Here is a 23,310-nt window from a genome sequence, read left to right as displayed (position 1 = left end):
CACTATTTACCTGGGTGGCAACTTTCAGAGATCTGTGTACATGGACACCAAGATCCCTCTGCTCATCCACACTACCAAGTATCCGACCATTAGCCCAGTACCCCATCTTTTTGTTATTCTTCCCAAAGTGAATCACCTCACACTTAGCTACATTGAATTCCATTTGCCACCTTTCTGCCCAGCTCTGCAGCTTCTCTATATCCTGCTGTAACCTGCCACATCCTTCCTCACTGTCAACAACTCCTCCGACTTTCGTATCATCCGCAAACTTGCTCACCCAACCTTCTAACCCCTCTTCCAGGTCATTTATAAAAATGACAAACAGCAATGGTCCCAAAACAGATCCTTGCGGAACACCGCTCGTGACGGCACTCCATGAAGAAACTTTGCCATCAACTACTACCCTCTGTCTTCTTCCATCCAGCCAATTCCTAATCCAAACCTCCAACTCACCCTCAATGCCATATCTCCGTATTTTCTGCAGTAGCCTACCATGGGGAACCTTATCAAACGCCTTACTAAAATCCATATATACCACATCTACCGCTTTCCCCTCATCAACCTCCTTCGTCACCTTTTCAAAGAATTCAATAAGGTTTGTGAGGCACGACCTGCCCTTCACAAAACCATGCTGACTATCCTTGATCACATTATTCCTATCCAGATGTGCATAAATCCTATCCCTTACAATTCTCTCTAAGACTTTGCCCACAACAGAAGTGAGACTCACCGGCCTATAGTTACTAGGGTTATCCCTACTCCCCTTTTTGAACAAGGGAACCACATTTGCTATCCTCCAGTCTTCTGGCACTACTCCTGTAGACAAAGAGGACATAAAAATCAAGGCCAATGGCTCTGCAATCTCCTCCCTTGCTTCCCAGAGAATCCTAGGATAAATGCCATCAGGCCCAGGGGACTTATCTATTTTCATCTTTTCCAGGATTTCCAACACCTCTTCTCTACATACCTCAAAGCCATCCATTCTACTTATTTGTGACTCAGTATTCACATCGACGACAATGCCCTGTTCCTGAGTAAATACTGAAGAAAAGTATTCATTCAGTGTCTCCCCAATCTCTTCCGCCTCCACACGCAACTTCCCACTACTATCCTTGACTGGACCTATTCCTACCCTAGTCATTCTTTTATTCCTAACATACCTATAGAAAGCCTTAGGGTTTTCCCTAATCCTACCGACTAAGGACCTTTCATGTCCCCTCCTTGCTGTTCTCCATTTAAGAAACTTTCTTCCACTACTACTCTGTCTCCTGTTGCCCAGCCAGTTCTTTATCCATCCAGCTCGAACACCCTGAACCCCATGAAACTTCACTTTCTCCATCAGTCTGCCATGGGAACCTTATCAAATGCCTTACTTAAGTCCATATATATGACATCCCGTCCTTCAAGATGGTCTTCAAGATACACAACAACACAGAATGAGCAGAAACTGATAGCCAAGTTCCGGCCCCATGCAGATGTCCTCAACCATAATCCTGGGTTGATGTCATGCTACATGTAACCCCATCATACTGTTCTGTGTAAAATCTTCTTTACGGTTCTGTTTTGACACCATCACCTTGATTATCTGTTACTATCTCCCTATCTTAATTAGTTTGTACAGTTTTGGATTACTTGTTATTTTGATTAGACCCTCGCCATGCAACTCATTATACTTAATACGTTATTCCAGCCATTTGGTTTGTCTCGAGCACCATTCTATTTTTGATTTTTGGTTATTATTAATCGGATCACAGGTCATCCCTTCACTTGCTGTTCAGCTGTTGACACTTTACTCACACCAATACACATTTCTGACCACCTGCAAGGACTTGTTATTCAACCTGTTGATACTCCACTCACACTATTCTTAATTACCTGTAATGATCTTGCCATTATCTCTCTGCATATAAATTCTGTGCCTTCCCTCCACTTCATTTGACGAAGGAGCAGAGCTCCGAAAACCTGTTTGATGATAACCTGGTGTCATGTGACTTCTGACTTGTCCATATTTGTACAGATCAAAACGTCATCTGCCATTTCTCCGTCCAATTTTCCAACTGTTTTATATCCTGCTGCGACCTTTGATATCCACAACTCCATGTCATCTGCAAACTTACTAATCAGACTATGAATGCATGTATATATAGAGACAAAAAGAGAAGTGAATCCCTTTGGCCCTCCAAGCCTGTGCCAATCATACACTAACTAAACTAAAACACAAACCTTCGGTCCTTATTTGATCCATATCTCCCTATTCATGTAACCATGCAGGTGCCTCTTAAATACCACCATTATGCCGCTTTCACCACCTCTTCTAGCAGTGCATTCCAAGCTCCTACCACTCTGCATGAAAAGCCTCCCTCGCACATCTGCCTTAAAGTTTCCCCCTCTCACTTTGAAACTGTGCCCCCTTGTAATTGAAACTTCAACTCTGCGGAAAAGCTTCCGACTATCCACACTATCTACGCCTCTCATAAATTTGTAGACCTCTGTCATGTCTCCTCTCAGCAACTGTCCTTCCAGTGAAAACAGTCCTCGAAAAAAGTTGATTTTGAAACACAAACAGAAACAGAGAAAACAAGTACTGTTATTAAGAGGAACAAAACAGTTACTTGCTGTGAGAAAACGAAGCACTGTTTGACAACCAAAAATGATGCTAGACAGAGTTCAGTTTCTGTTCGAAAGGAAAGGGACAGAACAAACGGGACTGTTAAAAATCTAAACCTAATTGAAATGGAGAAAAACTGCAGAAAGCTGAAATACAGAAAGACTTGCTTGTGCATGAAACACAGAAAGCTACCATACAGGTTCAACAGCTTAATAGAATGCTGGCACCTATTTCAATGGGGTTGGACTGTAAGAGTCAAAAAGTCTTACTGCAAGAGTACAAAGTGCTGGTTAGACCACATCTGTCCTGTTGAGGAAAGTTCTGATCCCCTTATTTAAGGAAAGATATTTCATTGGAGGCAGCTCAAAGTTTCACTAGGGTGGAAAGCCAGGAGCACTCAACTCCAAACCTCTAGACAAGACAGATAAACTCAAGAGGCTGTCCTGAACTTCAAGACAACATTTGAATGAGATTAACATTGAGGAGCCCCAGCAAAACTGAAGTCGATGGGTATCAGGGGTAAGTCTTTGGTGGTTGGAGTCATACTTAGAATAAAGGAGGATGGATGCATTTGTTGGAAGTTGATCATCTCAGGAGTGACTCAATGTAACCTCTGAGCCCAACCATCTTCAGATGCTTCATCAATGACTTTCCCTCTATCATAAGGTCAGAAGTGGGGATGTTCACTGATGATTGAACAATGTTTACAGCCATTCATGAAGCAGCCTGTCCCCATATGCTACAACATATGGACAGCATCCAAGCTTGAGTTGCTGACAAGTATCAAGCAACATTCACACCACACAAGTGCCAGAGATGGTAATCATCTCCTGTAAGAAAGAAGCTGTTGACATTCAATGGCATTACCATCACTAAATCCATCACTGTTAGTATCCTGGGGAATTACTATTGAACGGATCTGGGTCAGCCATATAAATACTGTGACTACAAGAGCAGGTCGGAGGCTCAGAATTCTGCAGCAGTACCAGTAATCATGACCATCTACTAGAAACAAGTTGGGACTGTGTTGTAATATTCGCTACTTGCCTGGATGAGGGCAGCTTCAACTTTGCTTAAGAAGCTTGACACCACCCAGAACAAAGAAGTCTGCTTCACTGTCACTACATCCACCATTTTGAAACTTACACTAATGGTGACAACGTGTTTCATTGGAGAGATGCACTGCAGTAATTCGCCAAAGCTCCTCTAACAGTAACTTCCAAATTCGAGTTTGCACATTCTCCCCATGTGCGCATGGGTTTTCTCTGGGTGCTCTGGTTTTTTCTAATTTTTTCATAGGATGCTTGGGCATACATTTACTGTCCATCCTAATTGTCTTTGAGAAGTTGGTGGTGGTGGGCTACTTTGTTTAATACCTGTAACTTTTTGGTGAAGATACCCACCGTGCTGTTACAAAAGGATCCAAAAGATGTGCAGTTTAGGTGGATGGCCATACTAAATTGCCCATAGCATCCAAGATTGTGTAGGTTAGGTGGGTGATCCATGGAAATGCAGGGTTACAGTGATAGGGTCAGGAGATAGGTCTGGATGGGCTGCTCTTTGGAGGATTGGTGAGGACTTTGAGGCACAGAGTCATAGAGAAGTACAGCACGGAATCAGACCCTGCGGTCCAACTCATCCATGCCGACCAGATATCCCAACCCAAATCTAGTCCCACTTGCCAGCATCCGGACCATATCCCTCCAAACCCTTCCTATTCATATAACCATCCAGATGCCTTTTAAATGTTGCAATTGTACTAGCCTCCACCACATCCTCTGGCAGCTCATTCCATACACGTACCACCCTCTGCGTGAAAAAGTTGCCCCTTAGGTCTCTTTTATGTCATTCCCCTCTCACCTTAAACACTCTTCAATATGATCATAGTTGGTCATTCAACTCAGTACCCTGTTCCTACTTTTTTTCTAAACCCTTTGATTCTATTAGACCTAAAATTATATCTAATTACTTCTTGAAAACATGAAATGGTTTGGCCTCATCTGCCTTCAATGGCAGACAATTCTACTGGCTCACTAGTCTCTGGGTGAAGAAATTTCTCCTTAGCTAAATCCTAAATGGTTACCCCACATCCTTAGACTGTGACACCAAATTCTGGATTTCCTGGTCATCAAGAATATTCTTCCTAAATTCATTTTTTCAAAATTCATTTGTGGGACTTGGGCTTGGTTGGCTGGCCAGCATTGATAGCCCATCCTTATTTGTCCTTGAGAAGGTGGTGGTGAGTTGCCTTCTTGAATTGCTGCAGTCCACTTGCTGTGGGTTAACCCACAATGCTGATAAGGAGGGAATTCCAGGATTTTGGCTCAACAACTGTGAATAAACGGCAGCATATTTCCAAGTCAGGGTGGTGAGTGGCTTGGAGGTGAACTTGCAGGTGGTGGTGTTCCCAAATACGCGCTGCCCTTGTTCTTCGAGATTGAAGTGGTCGTGGATTTAGAAGTTGCTAAGGATCTTTGGTGAATTTCTGCCATGCATCTTATAGATAATACACACTGCTGCTACTGAGCACCAGTGGTGGCGGGATTGAATATGTGTAGATGTGGTGCCAATCAACAGGTTGTTTTGTCCTGGATATTGTCAAGCTTCTTGAGTGTTGTTGGAGCTGCAGCCATCCAGGCAAGTGGGTAGTGGTCCATCACAATCCTGACTTGTGCCTTGTAGATGGTGGATAGACTTTGGGGTGTCATGAGGTGAGTTGCTTGCCGCAGTATCCCTAGTCTCTGACCTGTTCCTGTAGCCACTATGTTTTTGTGGTGAGTCCAGTTGAGTTTCTGGTCAATGCTAACCCCAAGGATGTTGACAGTGGGGGATTCAATGCAATACCGTTGAATGTCAAGGGGCTGTGAAATTCAACAGTATGGTCCTTTTTGAGTTGTATATGCTTATATGAGCAACCCTTTATTCTTCTAACCTCCAGTGAATATAGCCCAAACTAATCCAGTCTCTTTTCACACATCAGTCCTGTCATCGCAGGAATCTATCTGGTAAACTTTTGTTGCATTCCCTCCATAGCCAGAACATCCTGCCTCAGATAAAGAAGTCAAACTGCACAAAATATTGCAAGTGCGGTCTCACCAAAGACCTGTAAAATTGCAGCAAGACATCCCTGCTCCTATTCTCAAATCCTCTCACTACAAAGACCAGCATACCATTTGGCTTCTTCACTACCCACTGCACATGCATGCTTACTATAGCAACTAGTGTTGCACCTTTCCCTTTCCCAATCTATCACCATTCAAATAATAGATCCCCTGCCAGTTTCTGCTACCAAAGTGAATAATCTCACATTTATTCACATTATACTTCACATCTGCCTACTCTCAACTTGTCTAAATCAGAACAATAGCACCTCTGTCGCCTCCTCACAGTTCACCATCTCACCAAATTTTGTGTTATTTGCAAACTTAAATACATTATATTTAGTTCCCTCATCTAAATAGTTAACAAGTATTGCAAATAGCTGAGGTCCAAGCACCATTCCTAGTCATAGAGATCCTGAGCATGGAAAAAGGCCCTTTGGCCTATCACATCCACACTGATCAGAAACAAACATCTAACGTGATTTTAGAGAAGATTTGTAGCTCGGGTTGTGGATCAGGTTGCAAGTTTCCTTGCTGAGCTGACAGATTTGTTCTTAGACGTTTCGTCACCAGGCTAAGTCACATCATCAGTGCGCTGGTGATGTGTCCCAATTGCTATTTATGGGTCTTGGTCTGTTGTGTGGGTGATATACTTCCAGTCCTTTTTCTGACGTTAACAGACATATCGATTTGGACCCCATTTACCAACCTCTCAAAAAAAGAACTGGAAGTGATATCACCCCCAACAACAGACCAAGACACATAAATAGCCAGTGGGACAGAACGCCAGCGCTTCACTGGAGGCTCACTGATGATATTACCTAGCGTAGTAATAAAATGTCTGAGAACATATCTACCAGATCAGTGAGCAAACTTACAACCTGACAAACATCTAAGTAAGTCTAAAGATGTGCAGGTTAGGTGGATTGACCATGCTAAATTGCCCATAGTATCCAGAGATGTATAGGTTAGGAAATGCAAGATTAAGGGGTTAGGGTAGGGGGTGGATCTGGGTGGGATGCTCTTTGCACAGTCGGTGTAGAACTCAATGGCCAGCTTCTTCACTATAGGGATTGTATGAACTAGTCACAGGCAAGTAAGTTGAAAATGGCCAAGACCAATAAGGACTTTGATGTGGAATTGAGTTTTGGATGATACTAGAAAGAATACAGCTTACTTTAAATGGAGTTAGTAACTGTAACTAGTAGAATTGTGATAAATCCAAGATAATTTAATTTCAAGATAATTATAATGTTTAAATTACTTAACAACCTCAATTTTTAATTAAATGAACATTGCAGCCGAAACTGGAAATATTTCACCCGGTCACTTTGGATATAAATCCACTTCAGGGGCTGCAAGTCAATACATTCATAAAATAGAACATGTTCCCATTCCACACCAGTAAAATTCATCATCTCATTGAACTCAAAATTTAACAGTAAAGATTTGGATGGAAAGAGCTTATGCAATTTTGTAGAAGGAAGTTGAACATTATTGTTGCATTATACCTGAGAGATGACAGGAGCGAGGTATAGTGTGTGGCATCAGTCTCCCAGCCTGGTGTAAACAGACAACATTGGCAATTTCTTGCTGGCACTGCTGAGTGCTCGCCCTGGCTAATGCAGACAAGGCATCCTTCCCCATGATGTCACAGTTGGGTGAGAAGCCATTGCTGGTGGATTGGGGAGCTCCTCCCACACTGCCGATGTCCCCATTCTTCAATTCCACTTTCACTTCACTGGTGTTTCTGCTGCTGAATGGATCATTTTGGATGGTATCACTGTAGTGGACTTTTGGAGGGATTCTGTGCCGTGCTGAAGGTTTGCGTCTCACTAAACTAGTCCTCAGTACGCTAGCAGTGCTACCCGGCTGCTCCCTACTTGCTCTCCATGGGCTCAACCGTCGGCTGGATCCCAGATGCCTTCCATCAGAACTGTCCACTTCATTGCTGTCTGGCAATTTGGTTCTCTTCTCCCTCCCCTTCTGTGAACAAAGAAAAAAACCATGCCCATTATATATCCAGTCAAAAATCCAGCAATAATTAAAAGGTTGCACAACTACCAAAACTCCCACTTTATTAATGGTTATCACTGTTGCTTTTGATCTTTAAGAGACTTCCATAAATCTGTCAATTGCTCACCCAGAATGCTCCATTCATTTTTTTCAGAATGATCACCACACAACCACTGCAAACCTATTCTTCATCTTAGCAACATTGAAATGCAAACATTTCACACTTTCCGTTTCACACACAAGCCGCAGAACTGTGAAACTCATTTCTCTCAGTCTACTCTTCTCACCTTAATCTTCAAAGTTGGTGCTAACTAAGCCAACATTCTGACATGCTTCCTTCTCTCAACCAACTTTTCATGTTCGGGAATTTTACTGTGAGAGCTTTGTCCATTCACAGTTTCTTAATTCAAAGACAATTCTTCAAAACTAAATTACAGAGGCCTTAAAGATGCTTAACGTAAACAATCAATATCTCTGTCTGTGATACCTGTCTTGTGACATCCTCTGATAGTTCCATTCCCGTGTGATCTCACGTTATAAGAAAATTGCATTACAAGAAAATCACGTAATAACAGCACCATTTAAACCAATGGAACAAGAATTACATTATAGCCAATACAGGTAAGGAAAGCTTGCATCCGACAAATAATGGTCTAAATTCTTCAACTGCATTATAGCCAATTCGCGTTATAGCAGAATCGACTGTACAAGCACATAGGTGCCTGTCAATGTGTGACTGACCCCTAAAATGCTTGAAAGTTAAGGCTGAAAAATTGCAGGCTGCAATAAAATTATATACCAATCCTATAACAAATATTCCTTCTCAGGAATACACAAAAATGACTCACTAAGATTCTTAACAAACGCAAGAGCTTTAGTATTTTCTCAGTACAAGTTATGAGAAAACTCTGCACCCACTACATTCTCACTTGCGAATAGCATTTTTTGGAAATTAACAAATAAATTTTTACAGCTGCACTTGAAAAAAGTGATCAGGAGCAATGTAGACCACTGAAACAGATATTGCTCAGACTTACAATAAATATAAAGAAATAACAAACTGTTACAATAATGACTTGGTACCAGTAATCACAGTAGAGACTGAGGTCATGCCAGACATCACATGGAAATTAAACACTGAATGAGCAACAGATGCTCACTGAAACTAACTTCAACAAAATGAGAGGAAAGAAAAAAACGATGATGCTAAACAGTGACAACCACTGGGCACCAGAGGCTAGCAAATCAGGTTTTGAAACGTGATATGAACATTGTAGATGCCCTCATTGTAATCTTAACAATATTCTCTCAAATCAAGAGTCATTCTTTTAAATTTGAAATTGTGCATGTCCCTCTGCTACTTAAGGAACGTAACAGAAAAAGCACAGAAGTACATCTTGATTACTATAACGTGTAATTGAAAATTATGACAGTCCATAATGAAATATATAAAATTAAAATAAATGGCAACTATACCAAAGATCCTTAATCAATGTGTCGGATCAACCATAAAGTAGAGGCAGAAGCAGGTTATTCAGTCCATCGAGTTTGCTCCATCATTTAATAAGAACACGGCTAAGCTGATGATCCTCAACATCATTTCCCTGCCTTTTCCCCAACAATCTTCAATACCATTGCTGATTAAAAATCTGTCTATCTCAGTCTTGTATAGATTTAATGATGCAGCCTCATCAGATCTCTGTAGTAAAGAATTCCACAGATTAATAAACAAGAAATTCTTCTCATCTATGCACAACCCGTTATTCTGAGATTATGATCTCTGACCCCAGCTTCACCCACAAAGGGAAAAATCCTTTCTGTATCTACTCTGTCAAGTCCTCTGAAAATCTTGTATGTTTCAACAAGGTTGCCTCACATTCTTCAATGTCCCAATCTACTTGAACTCATTTTGTAAGACAATCGCTCCAACCCTGTCACAGCGTAGCATATCTTTGCTGGACTGTCTCCAAATCCATTATATCTTACCTCAGATAAAGGGCCCAAACCTGTTCACAATATCCAAGCTGTGGTCTGACAAGTATCTCATATAGCTTCAGCAAAACCTTCCTATGTTTATACTCCATTCCCTTTGAAAGAAAGGCCAATATTCCATTTGCCTTCCCTATTACCTTCTGAACCTGTATGCGAGCTTACTGTGATTCCTGGACAAAATCCCTCTGCTGTACAGTCTTTCTCCATTTAACAAATGCGTATGCCCATGACAGTATCTTCAAGAACACTGCACAGTTCCTTGTGGAGACAAAGTCCTACCTGCACATTGAGAATAACCTCCATGTTGTGTGCCCCTAATACCGTGTTAAATGGGACAGACTTTGAACAGATCTAGCAACTCAAGTCTGGGCATCCATGAGGTGCTCTGGGCAATCAGCAGCAGCAGAATTGTACTCCAGCACAATCAGTATCCTCTTGGCCCAGATATCCCCTACTCAAGCAATACCATTGAGCCAGGGGATCAACCCTGGTTCAATAGTGTGTGCAGAAGAGCATGACAGGAGCAGCATCAGGCCTACCTGAAGATGAGGTGTCAACTTGGTGAAGCCACCAAAAAGGACTAGTTGCATGCCAAACAGCATAAGCAGCAAGTAATAGACAGAGCTAAACGATCCCATAATCAACAGACTGGATCAGAGCTCTGCTACATCCAGACATGAATGGTGGTGGATGATTAAACAACTCACTGGAAGAGGCTACTCCATAAAAATATCCTCATACTCAAATGGTGGAAGACCCCAAAACATCAGTGCAAAACATAAGGCTGAAGCTTTTGCAGCAATCTTTAGCCACAAGTGCCAAGTGGATGATCCATCTCGGCCTCTTCCAGTGGTTCCTAGCATTATTGATACCAGTTTTAGCCAATTCAATTAGCCAATTCCATGTGATATCAAGAAATCGTTGGAGACACTGGATAATGGAAAGGCTATGGACTCGGACAACATTTTTGAAATAGTACTGAAGACCTGTGCTTCAGAACATGCCGCTCTCCTAGCCAAGCTGCTCCAGTACAGTTACAACATTGGCTTCTATTCAACAATGTAGAAAATTATCCAAATTTGTCCTGTACATAAAAAGGACAAATCAAACCCAGCCAATTACCGCCCATTAGTCTACTCTCAATCATCAGTAAAGTGATGGAAGGTGTCATCAAACATGCCATCAAGCAGTACCTACTCAGCAATAACCTGCTCAATGACACCCAGTTTGGATTCTGCCAGGGCCACTCAGCTCCTGACCTCATTAAAGCCTTGGTCATGGATAGAAGAACTGAATTCCAGAGGTGAGGTGAGAGTGACAGCGCTTGACATCAAGGCTGCATTCAATCAAGTGTGGCATCAAGGAGCCCTGGTAAAACTTAAAAAAAAAGGGAATCCAGGTGAGAGAATGTGTAGAGGGTATGAGCAGGTAGGGAAAGAGTTGAGTTTTGAATTTTGTGAAATAAGTGGATCAGCTGAGCATGACTCAGATCAGATAAGAACTTGCAGTTAACAATGGGGTGCTGGAAGCAAAGGTAATGGGTTAACAAGGTGAAAAGTATTCATTATGTAAAGCCAGTTAAGGTTAAGAACATTATTGTGTAACAGTAGATGGCTTAACCTCTACTATTGACACTCACTCTTCGTAATGATCACCCAGTTAATATGTATGTTGCCATATCTGGATGCTCCTCCCTGTAAAATGACTACATAGTTCATTAAGAAATTGCTGTTCGAGAGAGAAGACCGAGAACTCATGTCTCTGTGCACATGGATGATCATTCTCTCTCCCTCCAGGGCCCAGAATAAAGATGAAGAAGGTAAAACTATACTGTGTCTCTGAGCGTTTTGCTTTGACTGGGGCGGAGGCAAACCCTCTGGTGGTTAGAGTCATACATAACTTTAAGTCCAACATACTTGAATTACGGCCAACATTCCATTAACTTTCATGACTACCTGCTGCACCTATGCACAAGTAGTGTGTGTTTCTTGCACATGCTTTGTGTTGCAGCCTTTTGCAGTTTTTTCTCCCTTTAAATAATAGTTATTTTGTTCTTCTGTCTGTAAATATATACCTTACTTTAAAGACAGAAGGCTGGCTGGGACTCTGGATGGATTCAGCACTCAAAACCCTGTGGTGACTCTGTAACCCGAGCAGGGGGGGGTGGTCACGTGACATCCCCGGCTCGCACCCGGGAGAGTGCGGGGCGGTCACGTGACGTCCCGTTTCGCGCCCCGGAAGGGTGAGGGCGGTCACGTGACGTCCCGTTTCGCGCCCCGGAAGAGGGCTGTCGGTCACGTGATGTTCCGTTTCGCGCCTCAGAGATGGGTCGAGGAGGTCACGTGATGCTCCGTTTCGCGGGCAAAAGAAGGTCACGTGGGGTCGGACATCTAGGAATGCGAGGAGGCGGGGAATGGAGTCAGAGCAACACCCAATCAGAAGATAATTCTACCTCAGTGTTTATATGACGTTTTTTATGGTATAAAAGACTGGGGCAGGGACAAAACGAGGTCTTTCTTTTTGAACTGGCACACTTTTGTAGTTTGTCAGGGACAAAGAGGTTTAGACCCAGAGCTCTGAATGCTTTGTTCACTTACTGTGTAAAATAAATTAAGAGTGTGAGACCGAATATCTTCTCCTATTGCTTCATTTAAAAGAACACGCAGGACTTGGCTCACACATAGGAGAAAGTAACTTTAAATTGGTAGATTGAGCCAGAGTCCAACATGTCCAAAATGAACAACTTCATATTTTCACCTGTTGTACACCTCGTCCCACCCTTTTTTGTCGATTTACTTAACATATCTGTATCTCTCTGTAAATTGTTTACATCACTGCCTCAATCTGCCTTTCTATATATTTTTGTCAACTGCAAATTTGGCTACAATTCTTTTGCTTCCTTCCTCCAACTTATTAATATATATTGCGGCTCCTGCACTGATCTCTTGCGAAAACCACTGATTACAAATCACCAGCCTGAAAAGAAACCTTTATCCCCACTTGTTGTTTTCTGCCCATTAACAAATTCTTTATTCATGTCATATGCAACCTCCAATACTATGGGCTCTTACAACTTATTTAAGGAAGAATGTTAATGCACTGGAATAGTGCAAAGGAGGTGGTGCGATAGCACCAACATCGGCAAGTTTCCTTCCATGATCTACACCACTTCAGCTTGGAAATTTTCATTGTTCCTATGCTGGAAAATCCTGGAGCTCTAGCACTAACATCACTGTGAAAGGACCCCTCACCAACAACAGTGGGCTCAAGAAGGCAGCTCATCATCCTCTTGTCCAAGGAAAATACGGTAGGGTCTTTAAAATTGATTAGCTGCTGTTTTAGTGTGTTGGTGAGTTTGTGGGCCAAGGGGTCCGAGTAGTCTGGCAGTCATTTCTAACCTTATACAGACAACGTGCAAAACTAATGTCAGTTAGAAAATACCTTGCAAGAACTGGAACAAACACTACTTTGGACAAACAAGCAGAAAACTTGCCACGAGGATACATGCACATCAACTAACCACAAAACTAAACGGAGAAAGTGAGGACTGCAGATGCTGGAGATCAGAGCTGAAAATGTGTTGCTGGAAAAGTGCAGCAGGTCAGGCAGCATCCAAGGAGCAGGAAAATCGACGTTTCAGGCATGAGCCCTTCTTCAGAAAATGAGCCCTGAAGAAGGGCTCATGCCCGAAACATCGATTCTCCTGCTCCTTGGATGCTGCTTGACCTGCTGCGCTTTTCCAGCAACATATTTTCAGCACAAAACTAAATGACCCACTCTCACTAGTATCCTTACACAAGGATAAGGAAGGACACCACTTCGACAACACATCCATCCTAGGAGAAGCCAAACAGAGACTCACACAAGAATTCCTAGAAGCATGGCATTCCAAACAAAACTCCATCAACAGACTGACGGGCAGAGGGGGTGGGGTGGCCATGTTGGTAAGGGATAATATTCAGTGCCTTGTGCGGGGAGACCTAGAATCAGGTGATGTAGAGTCAGTATGGATAGAGCTGAGAAATTCTAAGGATAAAAACACCCTCTTGGGAGTTATCTACAGGCCCCCAAACAGTAGTCTGGATGTCGGATGTAAGTTGAATCAGGAGCTGAAATTGGCCTGTCGCAAAGATGTTACTACAGTTGTTACGGGGGATTTCAACATGCAGGTAGACTGGGAGAATCAGGATGGTATTGGACCTCAAGAAAGAGACTTTGTGGAGTGCCTCCGAGATGGATTCTTAGAGCAGCTGGTGCTGGAGCCTACCAGGGAGAAGGCAATTCTGGAACTCGTGTTGTGCAACGAACCAGAATTGACAGGGACCTTGAAGTGAAGGAGCCATAGGGAAGTAGTGACCATAATATAATAAGCTTCAATCTACAATTTGAGAGGGAGGGGGTACAATCGGAAGTGACAATATTTCTGTTGAATAACGGGAACTATGGAGCTATGAGGGAGGAGCTGGCCAAAGTTCAATGGTGCAATGGTGCAGGGATGACAGTGGAGGAACAATGGCAGATATTTCTGTGTATAATGCAGAAGTTGCAGGATCAGTTCATTCCAAAAAGGAAGAAAGATCCTAGGAGGAGGCATGGGTGGCCATGGCTGATGAGGGAAGTTAAGAAACAGAAAAAGTTAAAAGAGAAACAGTATAACATAGCAAAGATAAGTGGGAAAACGGAGGACTGGCAAACTTTTAAAGAACAACAGAGGATTAGATTAGATCAGATTACAGTGTGGAAACAGGCCCTTCGGCCCAACAAGTCCACATCGACCCGCCAAAGCGAAACCCACCCCTACCCCAACATTTACCCCTTACCTAACACTACAGGCCAATTCACCTGACGCTGCACATCTTCTGGATGGTGGGAGGAAACCGGAGCACCGGGAGGAAACCCACGCAGACACGGGGAGAACGTGCAAACTCCACACTGTCAGTCGCCTGAGGCGGGAATTGAACCCGGGTCTCTGGCACTGTGAGGCAGCAGTGCTAACCACTGTGCCACCGTGCCGCCCAAAGAAGTAAATTACTAAGAAGTAAATACGCAGAGAGGTACCAAGGTAAACTGGCCAATAATATAAAGGAGGATAGTAAAAGCTTTTTTAGGTATGTGAAAGGCAAAAAAATGGTTAAGACTAAAATTGGGCCCTTGAAGACAGAAACAGGGGAATATATTACGGGGAACAAAGAAATGGCAGAAGAATTGAATTGGTACTTCAGATCTGTGTTCACTGGGGAAGATACAAGCAATCTCCCTGAGGTAACAGTGGCTGAAGGACCTGAACTGAAGGGAATTTATATTTGCCAGGAATTGGTGTTGGAGAGACTGTTAGATCTGAAGGTTGATAAGTCCCCGGGGCCTGATGGTCTACATCCCAGGGTACTGAAGGGAGTGGCTCGAGAAATCATGGATGCGTTGGTGATTATTTTCCAGAGTTCAATAGATTCGGGATCAGTTCCTGCGGATTGGAGGGTGGCTAATGTTGTACCATGTTTTAAGAAAGGTGGGAGAGAGAAAGCAGGAAATTACAGACCAGTTAGTCTGACTTCAGTGGTGGGAAAGATGCTGGAGTCTATTATAAAGGATGAAATTACGAAACATCTGGATAGTAGTAACAGGATAGGTCAGACTCAGCATGGATTTATGAAGGGGAAATCATGCTTGACTAATCTTCTGGAATTTTTTGAGGATGTAACTCTGAAGATGGACGAGGGAGATTCAGTAGATGTAATGTACCTGGACTTTCAGAAAGCTTTTGATAAAGTCCCACATAGGAGGTTAGTGAGCAAAATTAGGGCGCATCGTATTGGGGGCAAAGTACTAACGGATTGAAAGCTGGTTGGCTGATCGGAAACAAAGAGTAGTGATAAACGGCTCCATTTCGGAGTGGCAGGCAGTGACCAGTGGGGTACTGCAGGGATCAGTACTGGGACCGCAGCTTTTTACAATATATATTAATGATATAGAAGATGGTATTAGTAATAACATTAGCAAATTTGCTGATGATACTAAGCTGGGTGGCAGGGTGAAATGTGAGGAGGATGTTAGGAGATGATTACAGGGTGACCTGGACAGGTTAGGTGAGTGGTCAGATGCATGGCAGATGCAGTTTAATGTGGATAAATGTATGGTTATCCACTTTGGTGGCAAGAACAGGAAGGCAGATTACTACCTAAATGGAATCAATTTAGGTAAAGGAGCAGTACAAAGAGATCTGGGTATTCTTGTACACCAGTCAATGAAGGCGGCACGGTGGCACAGCGGTTAGCACTGCTGCCTCACAGCGCCAGAGACCCGGGTTCAATTCCCGCCTCAGGCGACTGACTGTGTGGAGTTTGTACGTTCTCCCCGTGGCTGCGTGGGTTTCCTCCGGGTGCTCCGGTTAACTCCCACACTCCAAAGATGTGCAGGTCAGGTGAATTGGCCATGCTAAATTGCCCGTAGTGTTAGGTAAGGGATAAACGTAGGGGTATGGGTGGGTTGCGCTTCGGCGGGGCGGTGTGGACTTGTTGGGCCAAAGGGTCTGTTTCCACACTGTAAGTAATCTAATCTAATCTAATCTAAAAAGAAGGTAAGCATGCAGGTACAGCAGGTAGTGAAGAAGGCTAATAGCATGCTGGCCTTCATAACAAGAGGGATTGAGTATAGAAGCAAAGAGGTTCTTCTGCAGCTGTACAGGTGAGACCACACCTAGAGTACTGTGTGCAGTTCTGGTGTCCAAATTTGAGGAAAGACATTCTGGCTATTGAGGGAGTGCAGCGTAGGTTCACGAGGTCAATTCCTGGAATGGCGGGACTACCTTACGCTGAAAGACTGGAGCGACTGGGCTTGTATACCCTTGAGCTTAAAAGACTGAGAGGGGATCTGATTGAGACATATAAGATTATTAAAGGATTGGACACTCTGGAGGCAGGAAACATGTTTCCGCTGATGGGTGAGTCCCAAAGCAGAAGACACAGCTTAAAAATACGGGGTAGACCATTTAGGACAGAGATGAGGAGAAACGTCTTCACCCAGAGAGTGGTTGCTGTGTGGAATGCTCTGCCCCAGAGGGCAGTGGAGGCCCAGTCTCTGGATTCATTTAAGAAAGAATTGGATAGAGCTCTCGAGGATCGTGGAATCAAGGGTTATGGAGATAAGGCAGGAACAGGATACTGATTAAGGATGATCAGCCATGATCATATTGAATGGTGGTGCAGGCTGGAAGGGCAGAATGGCCTACTCCTGCACCTGTTGTCTATTGACTTGGATCCCATTTACCAGCTTCTGAGAAAAAGAACAGGAAATAGCATCACCATAGGAAATGATGCCACAACATGATCAGGATGTCACCTAATCTAGTCTCACTTACCAGCACGCAGCCAATATCCCTCCAAACCCTTCCTATCATATACCCATCCAGATGCCTTTTAAATATTGCAATTGTACCAGCCTCCACCACTTCCTCTGACAGCTTATTCCATAAATGTACCACCCTCTGTGTGAAAACGTTGCCCCTTAGGTCTCTTTTATGTCATTCCCCTCTCACCCATGCCCTCTAGTTCTGCACCTGCAGCCGCCCCCCCTCCGCCCCCACACTCTAGGGAAAAGACTTTTTCTATTTATCCTATTCATATCCTTCATGATTTCATAAACGCCTATAAAATCACCCCTCAGCCTCCAATGCTCCAAGGAAAACAGCCCCAGCTTACTCAACCTCTCCCTATAGCTCAAAACCTCCAAACCTGGCAACATGCTTGTAAATCTTTTCTGAACCCTTTCAAGTTTCATAACATTCTTCCGATAGGAAGGAGACCAGAACCCCGCTTCTAAAAGTGGCCTAACCAACTTCCTGTACAGCCGCAACATGACCTCCGACCTCCAAAACTGAATACTCTGACCAATAAAGGAAAGTTCACCAGTGCCTTCTTCACTATCTTATCTATCTGCGACTTCACTTTCAAGGAGTTTTGAACCTGCACTCCAAGGTCCCTTTGTTCAGCAACACACCCTAGGACCTTATCATTAAGTATATAAATTTGCTAAGATTTGCTTTCCCAAAATGCAGCACCTCGCATTTATCTAAATTAAACTCCATCTGCCACTCCTCAGCCCACTGGCCCATCTGATCAAGATCCTGTTGTAATCTGGGGTAAGCTTCTTTGCTGTCCACTACACCTCCAATTTTGGTGACAGTTGTAAACTTACTAACTATGCCTCCTATGTTCACATCCAAATCATTGAGATAAATGACAAAAAGTAGTGGACCCAGCACCGATCCTTGTAGCGCTCCACTGGTCACAGACTTCCATTCTGAAAAACAACCCTTCACCACCACCCTCTGTCTTCTATCTTTCAGCCAGTTCTGCATCCAAATGGCTAGTTCTCCCTGTATTCCCTGAGATCTAACCTTGCTAACCAACCTCCCATGAGGAACCTTGTTGAACACCTTACTGAAGTCCATATAGATCACATCCACCACTCTGTCCTCATTAATCCTCTTTGTTACTTCTTCAAAAAAATCAGTCAAGTTCGTGAGACATGATTTCCCATGCTTAAAATGTGTTGCTGGAAAAGTGCAGCAGAGCAGGCAGCATCAAAGGAGAAGGAGAATCAACGTTTCGGGCACAAGCCCTTCTTCAGGAATGAGGAGGGTGTGCCAAGCAGGCTAAGATAAAAGGTAGGGAGGAGTGACTTGGGGGAGGGGCGTTGGGAATGCGATTGGTGGAAGGAGGTCAAGGTGAGGGTGATAGGCCAGAGAGAGGGTGGGGGCGGAGAGGCCGGGAAGAAGATTGCAGGTCAAGAAGGCGATGCTGAGTCTGAAGGCTGGGACTGAGAGAAGGTGGGGGAAGGGGAAATGAGGAAGCTGGAGAAATCTGCATTCCTCCCCTGTGGCTGGAGAGTTCCTAGGCGGATATGAGTGGCTCTTCCTCCAGGCATCGTGTTGCCATGGTCTGGCGATGGAGGAGTCCAAGGACCTGCATGTCCTTGGCGGAGTGGGAGGGGGAGTTAAAGTGTTCAGCCATGGGGTGGTTGGGTTGGTTGGTCCAGGTGTCCCAGAGGTGTTCTCTGAAACGTTCCGCAAGTAGGCGGCCTGTCTCCCCAATATAGAGGAGGCCACATCGGGTGCAGCGGATGCAATAGATGATGTGTGTGGACATGTAGGTGAATTTGTGGCAGATATGGAAGTGTCCCTTGGGGCCTTGGAGGGAAGTAAGGGGGGAGGTGTGGGCGCAAGTTTTGCATTTCTTGCGGTTGCAGGGGAAGGTGCCGGGAGTGGAGGTTGGGTTGGTGTGGGGTGTGGATCTGACAAGGGAGTAGTGGAGGGAGTGGTCTTTCCAGAACGCTGATAGGGTTGGGGAGGGAAATATATCCTTGGTGGTGGGGTCCGTTTGAGGTGGCGGAAATGACGAAGGATGATCCGATGTATCTGGAGGTTGGTGGGGTGGTAGGTGAGGACTAGTGGGGTTCTGTCCTGGTGGCGATTGGAGGGGCGGGGTTCAAGGGCGGAGGAGTGGAAAGTGGAGGAGATACGGTGGAGAGCACAGTCAACCACGTCTGAGGGGAAATTGCGGTCTTTGAAGAAGGAGGCCATCGGGGTTGTGCGATATTGGAATTGGTCCTCCTGGGAGCAGAAGGAATTGGGAATATGGGATGGCGTTTTTACAAGGGACAGGGTGGGAAGAGGTGTAATCTAGGTAGCTGTGGGAGTCAGTCAGTTTATAGTACACGAGTCGTTCGCCCGAGATAGAGATGCAGAGGTCTACGAAGGGGAGGGAGGTGTCTGAGACGGTCCAGGTAAATTTGAGGTCGGGGTGGAAGGTGTTAGTGAAGTGGATGAACTGTTCAACCTCCTCGTGGAAGCACGAGGTAGCGCCGACACAGTCATCAATGTAGCGGAGGAAAAGGTGGGTGCCAGTGTAGCTGCGGAAGATGGAATGTTCCGCATATCCGACGAAGAGGTAGGCATAACTGGGGCCCATGCAGATGCCCATGGCTACTCCTTTGGTTTGGAGGAAGTGGGAGGATTGGAAAGAGAAGTTGTTCAGAATGAGGACCAGTTCAGTAGGTCGACGGAGGGTGTCAGTGGAAGGGTACGGGTTGGTTCAGCGGGAAAGGAAGAAGCGGAGGGCTTTGAGGCCTTCGTGATGGGGGATGGAGGTGTATAGGGACTGGATGTCCATGGTGAAGATAAGGCGTTGGGGGCCGGGGAAGCAAAAATCATGGAGGAGGTGGAGGGCATGGGTGGTGTCCCGAATGTAGGTGGGGAGTTCTTGGACTAAGGGGGACAGGACTGTGTCAAAGTACGCAGAAATGAGTTCGGTGGGGCAGGAGCAGGCTGAGACAATGGGTCGGCCGGGGCAGTCAGGTTTGTGGATTTTGTGCAGGAGGCAAAAACAGGCGGTGCGGGTTTGTGGGACTGTGAGGTTGGAGGCAGTGGATGGGAGATCCACTGAGGTGATGAGATTATGGATGGTCTGGGAGATGATGGTTTGGTGGTGGGAGGTGGGGTCATGGTCAAGGGGGCAGTAGGAGGTGGTATCTGCGAGCTGGCATTTAGCCTCAGCAATATAAAGATCGGTGCGCCAAACTACCACCGCGCCTCCTTTGTCTGCCGGTTTGATGGTGAGGTTGGGTTGGACCGGAGGGAGTGGAGGGCTGCACATTCCGAGGGTGAGAGGTTGGAGTGGATGAGAGGGGTGGAGAGGTTGAGGCAGTCAATGTCACAGCGGCAGTTGGCTATGAAGCGATCGAGGGCGGGTAAGAGGCCAGCACGGGGTGTCCAGGTGGATGGGGTGTGTTGGAGGCAGGAGAAGGGGTTGTCAGAGGGTGGGCGGGAGTCCTGGTTGGAGAAGTAGGCGCGGAGGCGAAGGCGGCGGAAGAATTGTTCGATGTCTCGCCGTGTGTTGAATTCATTAATCCGGGAGCGTAGGGGGATGAAGGTGAGGCCTCTGCTGAGGATTGATTTTTCATCCTCAGAGAGGGGTAGGTCTGGAGGGATGGTGAAAATACGGCAGGGCTGGGAGCTAGGACCTGGTGTGGGGCTGGAGCTGGGAGTGGGGGCGGGGTTAGGCACGGGGGCGGGATTAGGCACGAGGTAGAGATTGGCGATGGGGCGGAGACACATTCGGCGTGGTCGGTGTGTAGGCGAGTGACGTCACTGGGGGCGGAAGGAGAGGCTGCGACTGCAACTCCGGGGGCGGAATTGGCTGCGGCGAATGCAGAAACGGTGTTGTTCCTGGTGGCTGTGGACCCCGCGGAGACTGCGAATCTGTCGGCGATGATCTTCCTGGCGATCATGGAGGCGGTTGTCTGGGCGGCGATCGCGGAGGTTGCATGGTCGGTGGGGGCGGATGTGACATCATGGTTCGCGGCGGCAGTTGCTGCAGCGGCTGCGTGGTTAATGGCGCCTGAGCGCTTCCGGAGGCCGATGGAAGATTCTGGAACGGTTGAGGAATCCGGAGTTTGGGGGTAAGTACATGAAAGTTTTTGGTACTTACTGTCTTTAATTTCCAATATGGCTAGGAAGAACTGTTTGTTTAGTGTATGGATTCTTCTGTGGATGAAGAACAGTAGAGGACCTTTACAGGTCTGTGAGAGTGTTGTCCTGAGCTGGGGCAGGGCTGACTGCAGGGAATGTAAGTAGCGGCGCATGGCTGCAATCGTGGACCGGAGGATCCGGAGGGAGGTCTGTTGCTGGAGGCAATTTCCCCTCACTAAATACTCATTTAGTATCTCCCTCATCTCCTGTGGCTCCACACAAAGGCCACCTTGCTGGTCTTTGCGGGGCCCTAGTTACCCTTTTGTCTTTAATATATTCGCAAAAATCTTTTAGATTCTCCTTAACTCTATTTGCCAAAGCTATCTCATGTCCCCTTTTTGCCTTCCTGATTTCCTTCTTAAGTATACTCCTACTGCCGTTATACTCTTCTAAGGATTCAGTCAATCTATCCTGTCTGACATAAGCTTCCTTCTTTTTCTTAACCAAACCTTACATTTCTCTAGTCATCTCGCATTCCCTACTCCCACCGGCCTTTCCTTTCACTCTGACAGGAATATACTTTCTCTGGACTCTCATTATCTCATTCCTAAAGGCTTCCCATTTTCCAGCCGTCCCTTTATCTGCAAATGTCTGCCTGCAAGTTCTTGCCGAATACCATCAAAATTAGCCTTCCTCCAATTTAGAACTTCAACTTTTAGATCTGGTCCATCCTCTTCTATCACTATTTTAAATCTAATAGAATTATGGTCGCTGGCCACAAAGTGCTCTCCCACTGACACCTCAGTCACCTGCCCTGCCTTATTTCCCAAGAGTAGGTCATGTTTTGCACTTTCTCGAGTAGGTACATCCACATACTGAATCAGAAAATTTTCTTGTACACACTTAACAAATTCCTCTCCATCTAAACCCTTAACATTATTGTGCTTCCCGTCGATGTTTGGAAAGTTAAAATCCCCTACCATAAGCACCCTAATATTCTTACAGATAACTGAGAGCTCCTTACAAATTTGTTTCTCAATTTCCCTCTGACTATTAGGGGGTCTATAATACAATCACAATAAGGCGATCTTCCCTTTCTTATTTCTCAATTCCGCCCAAATAACTTCCCTGGACATATTTCCGGAATATCCTCCCTCACCACAGCTGTAACACCATCCTTTATCAAAAACACCACTCCCCTTCGTTTCTTGACTCCCTTTCTGTCCTTCCTGTAGCATTTGTATCCTGGAACATTAAGCTGCTAGCCCTGCCCATCCCTGAGCCATGTTTCAGTCATTGCTATGATATCCAAGTCCCATGTTCCTGAGTTCAGCTGCCTTCCTTGTTAGCCCTCTTGCATTGAAATAAATGCAGTTTGATTTATCAGTCCTACCTCATTCTCTGCTTTGTCCCTGCCTGCCCTGACTGTTTAACTCGCTTCTTTTCTCAAATGTACCAGTCTCAGATTGATCCCTTTCTTCACTATCTACCCGAGTCCCACACTCCCACCTTACTACTTTAAATCCTCCCGAGCAGCTCTAGCAAATCTCCCTGCCAGTATATTAGTCCCCTACCAATTCAGTTGCAATCCATCCTTCTTGTACAGGTCACTTCTACCCCAAAAGTGATTCCAATGGTCCAAAAATGTGAATCCTGCTCCCATACACCGGCTCCTCAGCCACACATTCAGCTACTCTATCCTTCAAATAAACCTGTTTGACTATAACATGGTGTTGTGTGATTTTTAACTTTAAAGTGGTGTTGTACACCCCAGTCCAACACCAGCACCTCCAAATCATGACCATCGACACCATTAACTGCCAGCTCAAAGTGGAGAGAAACTCCAAGAAGATCACACGTATCGAAACAGACATCAAGTTTCTGCAGAAATGCAGAAAAGCAGGAACGATCCCAAAAGGATTACGGATCACGAACCCACTCAAGTTGATCTACAACACAGACTACACGGAGATACTTTGCCTCAATCATCTTGTGCACCAACTTACAGCAGAGGCTGCCACAACCTTGAAATTAAGATGGAGTCTATACGCTCAGCCTGCACCCAGGATACAGTAGTTACAGGACATTGCTAAACAGGCAAGGTGGCAATACTACACCACGTACATATA

The 23,310-nt window shown here is 45.1% G+C and overlaps 1 protein-coding gene across 2 annotated transcripts in view; it reads right to left on the bottom strand.

Annotated features, from left to right (window-relative positions):
* Nucleotides 1-23,310, bottom strand: part of xylt2 (xylosyltransferase II) — a 194,538-nt gene that overhangs the window by 135,777 nt on the left and 35,451 nt on the right. The window contains exon 2 of one of the 2 annotated variants that reach the window (XM_088000364.1): nt 7,221-7,692. In XM_088000364.1, the coding sequence (XP_087856490.1) occupies nt 7,221-7,692 (472 nt within the window). Of the gene's footprint in view, nt 1-7,220; nt 7,696-23,310 lie in introns of both variants that reach the window. The other variant, XM_043714272.2, reaches the window with a different exon arrangement.

The sequence above is a fragment of the Chiloscyllium plagiosum genome, unplaced genomic scaffold, assembly GCF_037043375.1.
Source record: "Chiloscyllium plagiosum isolate Xiang-an unplaced genomic scaffold, Cpla_swu_hap1 HiC_scaffold_25, whole genome shotgun sequence".
Classification (NCBI taxonomy): Eukaryota; Metazoa; Chordata; class Chondrichthyes; order Orectolobiformes; family Hemiscylliidae; genus Chiloscyllium; species Chiloscyllium plagiosum.
This window is presented reverse-complemented; position numbering and strand designations above follow the sequence as displayed.